The sequence below is a fragment of the Eptatretus burgeri genome, chromosome 3 (assembly GCF_056783735.1).
Source record: "Eptatretus burgeri isolate ZD-2024b chromosome 3, Ebu_testis_v1, whole genome shotgun sequence".
In the NCBI taxonomy this organism is placed as follows: Eukaryota; Metazoa; Chordata; class Myxini; order Myxiniformes; family Myxinidae; genus Eptatretus; species Eptatretus burgeri.
The window spans coordinates 109,379,907-109,389,973 of record NC_140963.1 but is presented as its reverse complement, the minus strand read 5'-3'; the positions used below and the strand labels follow the sequence as shown (position 1 = coordinate 109,389,973).

Sequence of the window (10,067 nt, the reverse complement as noted above, 5' to 3'; positions counted from 1 at the left end):
CTTCTTCACTCTCAAGGTATGGTCTCTGGTCCTGTTACTGTCTATTCTGCTGAAAAACTTTCCTGCACTTATTTTGTCTGTACCCTTCATGATCTTATCAATCAGAAATGCTTCCACATGGTTATGTAGTCACCTGATGAAGCAACTCATGTTAAATAAGAAGGCCCTTAGCTTTTGGCCTTTTGATACAATTTCAGTTGGTGATGTCATTTGCACCGTAATATGGGCTTGAAAAGGTGAAACGTTAACTCGATCTTGTTTTGAAACAATTTTCCCTTTTCTCCACCCTCCTCCAAAAATTTCCGTTGCCCCTTCATTCCCAACCTTACCCTTCACCCATCCATCCTCCTCCCTTCCTTCCCCAACTCCCCTTCCCCCTTTTTGTGTAGTGACAAGAAGATGGTTGTATGATACTGACCTGTTTCGCAAAATCGACAATCTCCTGCACAGAGATGATAGCAAGCTCAGTGAAGTGTGCAAATCTCTGCTGCCTTGCCTCCCGATTTTGTGGGTCATGGTCCTGAGGCCAGGGCTGTGCCATGGGAGAGGAGAGGAGGGTGGAGTGGTATACGCAAGATATTGAAAGAAAAGAAAATCCAGAGAAAAGTTGCAAACGATGTGATCATGAACAAGCAAACCAAGTAGAAAAAGAAAAAGTGCACATTAAGTTTTGTGTTCATTTCGTATGATTGTATTGTATAGATAAACATCTTGTTAGCCATATTACCACTCCTCACAGAGCCTCAAAAACAACAGGCTGATAAGGTATGTACAAAGTATGTAAATAGGGGCAGAACTCAGGGTATTTCGAGCTCAAATGGCTGAACAGTGATGAAATACAGATAACTTAATTATACACACGACATAGTCAGGAAGCAACACCTGGTTTACAATTAATGCTTATTATCATTATTAAGCCTCCCCTAGAGCAAAGGGGAAGGCTGATGACTGTTGTTGGGTTTGTTTCTACAATTAATACCCCTCATTTTAGCTCACCAAGAACTTAGTTCCAGGGAGCTTATGGGATGGTGCATCGTCCGTCCGTCTGTCTGTCCATCCGTCTACAAATACTTGCAACTTCTTCTCTGAAACTACACATACAATTTTGATTAAATTTTACCACAACCTTCATCGCCCTGCATGCACCAAAGTTTGTTCATGGCATTAAAAAAAATATATATGTGTTTGACCCTAGGAAGGGTATTTCCTTTCTTCTGAGAAACTACACATGCAATTCCGATGAAACTTCACCACAATCTTCATCACCTGTGATGCACCAAAGTTTGTTCATGGCATTAAAAAAATATTATTATTATTATTCTGCTGAGTTTTTCTTTTCTAGCGGTCTTGTGTCGTGTCATGTATGTTTGTCTTTATATCCATGTATGTGAGGGACAGGTCCACCACAAGCCTTATATCATGTAAAAAAAAATAAAAAAAATGAAACACGGCAAAAGTTATTATGAGGCACGTTTCAGTGTTGCCAAACCACCAGTTTGAATGTTATCTCCATTGGCTTAGACACGTGACCTGTCGTGACCAGAGAGGATGCATCAGCTGACTTTCATTTGAAAATTTTTTTTCTCGGATATTAGCTTTCAGCAACTGAAATTTCAGCTTTCTTTCCCACAGAGAAAGCACTAAACATTATATATATATATATATATATATATATATATATATATATATATATATATATATGTATATATATATATATATATATATACACATATCAATGAGTCAATCATTTGCAAGAAAGAGCTTTTATATCTTTCACACACCAGTGGTGATATATTAGATACAGGCAAACACCACCCGTCGCTTTGCTGATGGGGACACTAAAGGGAAAAGAAAGAGAGGGGAGGGGGAGAGAGAGGGAGGGTGTAAAGTTTGGAGGTTGAGGGGAAAAAGAGAGAGGAGGGAGGTAGAGTGAGGAGAGGTGTGGGAGCGAGGAGGAAGGGAGAGTGAGGAGGGAAGGGGGAAGGAAGGCAGACGTGCGGTGGAGTGTTAATTATGATTAATACCGTCTCATCAAAATGATTCTGCAGAGAATAACAGTGAAGATGAAAAGAAAATAATGTCTGAAATCCATTTCCTACCAGTCATACTACAAATACCGCCTGGAGACAAACACTGCCCGGACACATATGCAGACAAACCCCGCCCAGACACGTCCGGAGACAGAATCCACTGGACGCGTCCGGAGACAAACTCCCGTCCAGACATAAACACCACCCAGACATTTCCCGAGACAAACAGACATGGCCCGGACAGGTCTGGAGACAAACAACACCTGGATACAAACTCCGTCCAGAGACAAACACCGTCAGGACACGTCCCAAGAGAGGGCGAGAGAGAGGTGAGAGGGTGCTGCACTGTATTAGAAGGGAGGCAGAGCGAGGATGGGCAGAGAGAGAGAGAGAGGTGAAGGGAGGGGCTATTAACAGAGAGAAAAATGTTATGCTTCATGAACAAAACACACACACACACACACACACACACACACACACACACACACACACACACACACACACACACACACACACACACACACACACACACACACTTGGCCGATAACGGCAATTTTTTCTGGAATTGGCAGATTGGAGTCAGTGTGGTTACCGACTACAGTACTTACTGTATAAAACCCAAAAACCTTGAGTTGAGTAGATTTCACCATTGTTTTTGGGGAATGTAAAAAACCAATTTTAAAAAAACAACGTTGCATTCATGTAGAAGTTTCAAGGAAATGTGCAAAAGAAATGTGCAAAAAAATGTGCAAAAGAAAAAGACGGGTGGAGAAGAAAATGGCTCAGTAATTTAGAAAACACGTTAATACGGCAAATGGCTCAGAAATCTGGCATTATCAAATATATTGTTGCGGGCCGGCAGGGTCGGGTGAGAAGACCACAAGGTGGGGGAAGCTACGTCGATTCCCACCAGACTCCCCGGAATTGTAGGCCATTGCTCACAGATAATTCCGTGACGCAGCGGGTCATTTAACCGACCGTGGACGCCAATAACTCAACCGCGTAACCTAGGGTCCTCCCACCTATGGAATCGGGTTACCTAATTAACCTCACGGTTTAACCACCGGGGAACCATGCCCTCAATACGCCTTGTCCGAACCGGATCACTCTACCGGATCGGATCACCTTTCCGGATTGGATGCAGCCAAGCGACACTGCCAAGGAAGGTACCGGTTGGAAGGAACGGACCGTTGGGAATAAAGACCCGGCTAAACCTGGATTCGAGCCATGCTGGACCAATGAGGGAAAAGACAAAGGCGAGCTGGGAACATTTCTCCAACACTTATTTATTTACAGCAAGCGAGGAAAAGCATGTTTATGTATGAAAAGCATGTTTAACAAAGGTTTATTGGGTATATAACACAAGGAAAGAGGAGAGGGTTGTGGGGGGTGCGACAATTATACAAGCAACTTACTAAAGCAGACAGTGCAGACTTGATGTGAGATTATTCACAGTAACAACAATAAAAGATCTTCTACAGGCTTACTTAACAGACAGGCGCCAGCACACTCAGACACACACAGAAAAAGAAGAAACCCCAATGAAAAAAAGGACTTTTGCAGCCAGGGAGGGAGGGGGTTGAGGTTATTATAGTTTTCAGTACCTGGGTGTTTCGGGGGGAGGGATGCTCCATGGTGCGGCACCCGACAATAGCCGCATTTTTCTGGCCACAGCCGGACGTGTGGAGATCGTGTTCCGAACAGGAGGAGCTTGAGTGGAGAAGGGAGGAGTCCAGAGGGCGAGGGTGGAGCAGTAGGCAGGACCAGGTAGGTGGAGTCGAGAGGCAGGAGGCGGTTCGACGTCGTGTGGGCGGAGCCGAGGAACAGGAGACGGGCCGTCGAGGCGAGACGTGGGTGGAGTCGAGGACAGGAGACACAACATGAAACACACACACAACAGAGGGACCTCTCAGTCTTTTATAGGGCCCGAAGCTCGGAGGAGGGGGCCATGCTGAATCCGACGTCATCGCCCGAGTGGAGCGCTCCGACTGGCTCCGATCCATCACGTGGTCTGCCAGCCTGGGTTGAGCCTAAGGTAGACGCTGGTGCAGCCCGCCCACCTTACTGCGTGACTCACTGCACACGTCTGGTTTCGGGTAGACGAGACGAGACGAGGGGGCAAGCGAGGCAGAAGGCACCGTAGATCGTCACGCTGTGGTAAACGAGATGAGGGGCAAGCGAGGCAGAGGGCACGGTGGATCGTTGTGCTACATGCTGTGGTGGACGAGACGAGGGGCAAGCAGGCAGATTTAGCTCAGGAGTGAAAAGAGGAAGAGTGGGAAGTAGAATGGAGGGGAAAATTATTTATTAAACCTAACTAATAGCCCATCGCAACACATTCCCGTGTCCTCCCACTGCAAAAAAGGAAGGGGTGTATCTGCACGTATATTAATGGCATAACTGACTCGGGACAACTATCTGTTGTATGCATGTGGTTCTGAGAACAGCAACAATGTTTTGCTTTAAACTCACAACCAGAAATCATATAACCTTTATAAAGCAAATCCAATATAACCAATTGCTTTAGAAACAGTCATGAGGACAATGGAAAACCTGATAAAGCCTCCATAAGATATGGGATGACACTTTGCCACCACGGCGCCCATAACAGGTATGAGATGCCCACACACCCGCAGAGAGTCCCTTTCAATCCAAATCTACCCATATGTACCACGTCCGTGTGTGCTGTTTAGGGACCTCTACCTTGTACAACAACTACCGACTGTACATCCCGATTGGGACACGAACTGTACCGCTATCGACAGTAGGGTGCTTGGCAAGTGGCTTATGCACTTAAGCAAGCACTTCAACGGAACGCCTGGCTTGGCAAGCAATTACCAATTGCCATCGATAAACCCATGCACCTAGAAATGCCCAAGCAATGTCCAAATCGGACAAATGAACACTTATTTTTAGCATTCGGAACTGCAGCCAAGTAAAATTCTGGAGCTTAGATTTTGTAATTCAGTGAAGTTTAAGAGATTCTCGAGGTTATGGCATATGCGGAAATGAAATAAAGCCACGAACGCTGGCATCTCCGAGTGTTTATAAGCATTTCAATGTTGTCAGGGATTTGTAGCTATGATGAACAAGCATTTGAGAATATGAGTGAGGAAAATGAAAAAAAAAAAAAAAAAAAAAAAAAAAAAAATTTATAGTTAAGAAATCATTGCAGCCTGTTCCAAGTCAAAGTATAGTTGAGCAGGCCAAAAAAACATGACGGCTTCAGACCCCAGCGAGGTAACTCAGGAAATGCCTTCAGACCCCATCGAGAGCTGTCACCGAGGATGCGCCTGATAAAGGATATAATTCAATAAGGCCATTAATTATCTTCAAAAGGAGTCTTTTGATTAACCCAAACATCCAATTTTCACTCTTGCACTTCCTTGGAGTTTTCTTAGTATGCATGCAAAGTTTGTCAGCTCGGTTTCATGGTTTTGGAGTTATGGAAGATGGACACACACACACACACACACACACACACACACACACACACACACACACACACACACACACACACACACACACACACACACACACACACACACACACACACACACACACACACACACACACACACACACACACACACACACACGTAGATATCACCACTGGTGAGTGAATGGGGTCACCTATTCAAATACTCCCACAAGCCTCTGCATTGTTAAATGCTCTGTCTTGTTTATAAGTGATTTGACAGGTGCTTTTCCAATCTCATTCATCTCAGATCCATCCCTGAGAAGTGCATGTTTAAAAGTAAAAAAAAAACTCCAGCAAAAGCACAACAAACAATGAAAAGAGAAACACTTTACTGATCCTATACTTCAACACAAGTATCTGTTTGAAGTGAAACTTCAATTGTGTTGCAACAAAAAAAGAAAAACAATGTGTTCAGACTGTTGCCTTGTACTCTTCTTTTTGTGGGAGTTGAGGAGGAGGGTTTGGTTTGGGGGGGGGGGCATTTAGTACATTTCTTATTGAAGGGTTCAAGAGGTTGAAAGTCAGTCCTATTAGCAGAGTTTTAATTTGCTGCACAGCTGGTGAGGAAAATTCAAACAGTCGCATGATTGTACATAAGACAACCAAATTTAAACGGCACACACTAAATTGTAAAAAGACACAAAATAGAGTGTTCTTTCGTGACACAGTAACACAATAACAGTGGTTCATCAGTATGATGTATCTCATATATATATATATATATATATATATATATATATATATATATATATATATATATATATTATATATATATATATATATATATATATATATATATATATATATATATATATATATATATATATTATATATAGAAGAGCACTGCAATATGATAAGTTTCTGCATAATGTAGTACAGTGAAATACAAGAAAGTGATAGTTACACGAGTTTGTTGTGAACATTTATAGTCTGGCACTTATACTACGATAAAGGTAAAGTGGAATACAGCGTGACAGTTACACCAACAGTGTGTAAAGTGTGAATACTGACCGTGACCTTAGGTTGATCACTGAATGACCGCTTGTTGCACTGCAGCTGTGCATTGACCAGGCTATCAATCATCGTCTGTTGTTCGGGAGACAGTCGAGCAAGTGTTTGAGGACAGGGAGAGGATGGGGGCGAAACTAGTATGACCCCTGATTGCGATCCCACATCTTCATCCATCCCACGGCGTGCCCCTTTCTTCTTTCGTATTTGCTCTTCAGAAAGTACACCTGTCGGGAGCAGAAATTTATACATGCCATTCTGCATCCTCCCAAGTATCTTCATTGAGCTGGTTAAAAGTCACCATTCTTTTGATATAATGTATAAAATTTTAAATGGCTGCATGGTTTTACGAGGGTCGATACAAAACTAATGCTTATTATTTTATTTCTCACTAAATATAATTCCAATTACAACGAGAGCGAAGTTGATGGTGCCCATCACAAATCCCCATGCTTCCCACCCCTTCCAGAGTAATAAATTCAATAACTGTTCTCTGCTTCGTATGCACATATAGTGGGGCAACCATTTTGAAAGCATGGTGTGATGTTGTGTGACCGATCACAGTGCCGCTCAATTTAAAATGGGCAGGAGATACAAACCTTTCATTGTGATCTCGCGCAGCTTTTCCATGACACTTAGGTTACAAAGTGAAAAATAAGAGGTATTACTTTCGTACATTCCAAAATCAACAAAACTTTCCAGAGAATTGCTGCATTTGTAAAGGCCTTTATTTTGTTGCGGCAATTTCGTCTTTTCCTTTCCATCTTGCTCTTCCCCATCTCACCCTCAATAACCTCTCATCCCTACCAAATACCACTCACAATGTTCAAGCATGCCCGCATCACAGCATTTTTTCATTCTGCATGCCTGACACTTCCGCCGCATGTACACATCCATGTTGCATGCTCCTTCTCCACCAGCACGACATGAGAACCGTGCACCTTTGATTACACTCCTGCGGAAGAACCCTTTGCATCCCTCACATGAGAGTGCATTGTAATGAAACCCAGAGGCACGGTCTCCGCACACTCGACACTGCTCTGCCCCTTGCAGTTTCGGAGCTGGTCCTTTCTTTCTCTTCCCCAGAACCAAACCATCTGCAAATAGATAGTCACAATTACTATGGACTATTTGGTATTTGGAATGCATTACGAAATGTAATATTATGCAAATCAACACGTGATCTTCTGGGAAAATTTTTTTTCTCAAATCAGCTTTTTAGTGGTATTGTTGCGGGCCGGGGGTCGGTGGTGAGAATGACCACTAGGTGGGGAAAGTTGCGGCGTCTCCACCAGACTCCCTGGAATTGTAGGCCGTCGCTCGGATAACTCTGCGAGTCGGCGGGTCGTTTAACCGACCGTGGAACGCCAATATCTCGACCGCGTGGCATAGGGTTATTTTGTCGAGATCCAATGTACCTAAGTAACCACGCGGTCTCGGCTACCGGGTTCCACGCCCTTGGAACGCCTGGCCGAACCGGATTCACCCTACCGGTTGCGGTAAAATTACACCTACCGACGACCACTCTGCCACCCACCTTTCCGGCTCGGATACAGTCGAGCAGGCCTGCCCAGGACGTCCCGGCTACAATTGTCCGATTACCGGGGATAAAACCCCACCTAAACTCAGATCCGAACCATGCTGGACCAATTCAAGAAAAGACGGAAACGGACTGGGAACATTTCTGTGATGATTTATTTACAGTAAATGAAGACACAAAGCAAGACTTAACGCGAATATGCAAGCAAGGAATATTTACAATGATCCAAAAACACTTATTCAGTTCTACTTAAAGACGGGCCCACACGCAGACACACACACAAATGAAAATAAACCCAGAGTTATTTATTGGACCCTCGCAGCTGAGGAGAGAGACGAGCTGGGGGTCAGAGTCCAGCTGGGTACCTGACCATCGGAGGAAGTGGGTGCTCCGTGATGCGGCACCTGACAAAGGTCGCTGCTTTGGTCCCCAGTTGCACGTGTGGGACTCATGGTTCGTGGCGGAGCTCGAGTGGTGAGAAGCGGGGTCCACGGAGGGGGGGTCGGGGTCGCTCTTTCCTTCCTTGTAGAGGGCCAGCAGAGACACGTTCGCTGCCTTCACGACCTTCTGCTCCACCCTCCGTTTCAAAAGAACTACGCGCTCAACAACCCCGTCGAAAACCTCCGAACAACCTTCGTACCAACCCCCAAAAAACCACCTCTGCCTCAGAGAGTACTCGGGAATTTATGGACCTCCCTCAACGGGGAAGGGCTCGCTCGAACAGACGTCACTCCCCGCCCTGATTGGGCAGGCTCCCATGGACTCGCCCTTCCTGGGCGGGGTTTCGGCCCCTGCAGGGAAACCCCACCCACTCTTCCACGTGGGTTCGTACTTGTTGAGCAACAGTATCAATGTTGCAAAGGTCGTCGTGAAAGAGTTACAACGTTTGTGGGAGCCAAGAAACCGGAACCGCAAGATCTTGCCCTGGCACGTCAGGGTGCGAAAAGGCAGCTGGTTGGTGGTGGATCGTGATGGGCCGAGGGGTCATGCAGATGGGATGGTTGTTAGATGGCTTGTTAGATGTAATAACCTAACGAAAAGAAATCGCAACGCACGCCTTTGATTCTCCCACGAGACAAAAGGAAGGGGATCTGACGACACACATACTTAACGAGATAACTGACTTTTGGGACATCTGTATGTTGAATGCATATGGTTTCCAGATCCGTAACAGTATTCTTTATTTAATGCAAGCCAATTAAAATAGAAGTACTAATCTTCATTCAAGTCCAAGAAAAGACTTCAGTTTGCATGACAGAAGACAAAGTCCCACGTTTGTGAAAAACTTTTTTTCCGGTTCTGGTTTTTCAGCAATGGTTGGTTCTCTCCAGGGGCCTCTGCCGACTTTCTCAAAGATAAGTTTCCAATCGTTGGTTGTCACATTTTGACTGTTTATTTTGTTGCCTCCATGTTTACTGTGTGTAAAAAAAACTGACGTTTACATGTTTAGTTAGGTTTTGTTTCAAAACTAGTGCTAATTTGGTGTATATTCATCAGTTTGTCATATCGGGTTTCCATTAGACTGAGGCCTACCCTTCTTCCCGTGATCGTGTTTATTTGTGTTTTCTCCTTATTACCATCAGTTTTTATTTTCTCCACTTTTCCCTCCATCCTCCTACCTCCTTCTATCCCTCCCAACTATACCCTCTGTTTCATGTCTCAAAAAAGTAAAAAGAAAAAAAACTTTTCCCTCCTCATTTTATACCCCATGTAACCTCCTGTAATGAGTCTTCTTCCTTCTTCCGCTGATCTACCATCTTCCTTATACTTTTGCTGACCCACATTCACCATATATGTTCACGATTTTTTCTTCAACCTCTCATTTACCGAATTTTACCTTATCTTAAAAAAATTATATATTTCTTGATTCTTTTCACTTCTCACCTTACACCTCCCATAAAAACATGATTTCTCTAACTCCTCTTCCTGTACCTTTCACCGACCTACCATCTTCATCCTACTTTAGCTGATCCAAATTCACCACACACCTTCACGATTTTTTCTTCAAC

The 10,067-nt window shown here is 44.2% G+C and overlaps 1 protein-coding gene across 8 annotated transcripts in view; it reads right to left on the bottom strand.

The window, feature by feature from the left end:
• The window catches only part of LOC147030682 (oxysterols receptor LXR-beta-like), a 57,451-nt gene that overhangs the window by 32,005 nt on the left and 15,379 nt on the right, over nt 1-10,067 (bottom strand). For 7 of the 8 annotated variants that reach the window (XM_085874958.1, XM_085874959.1, XM_085874955.1 and 4 more), the window contains 3 exons: nt 7,340-7,615; nt 6,522-6,745; nt 419-532 (listed from right to left, as the gene is read on the bottom strand). In XM_085874958.1, the coding sequence (XP_085731084.1) occupies nt 419-532; nt 6,522-6,745; nt 7,340-7,615 (614 nt within the window). The remainder of the gene's footprint in view (nt 1-418; nt 533-6,521; nt 6,746-7,339; nt 7,616-10,067) is intronic. The other variant, XM_085874963.1, reaches the window with a different exon arrangement.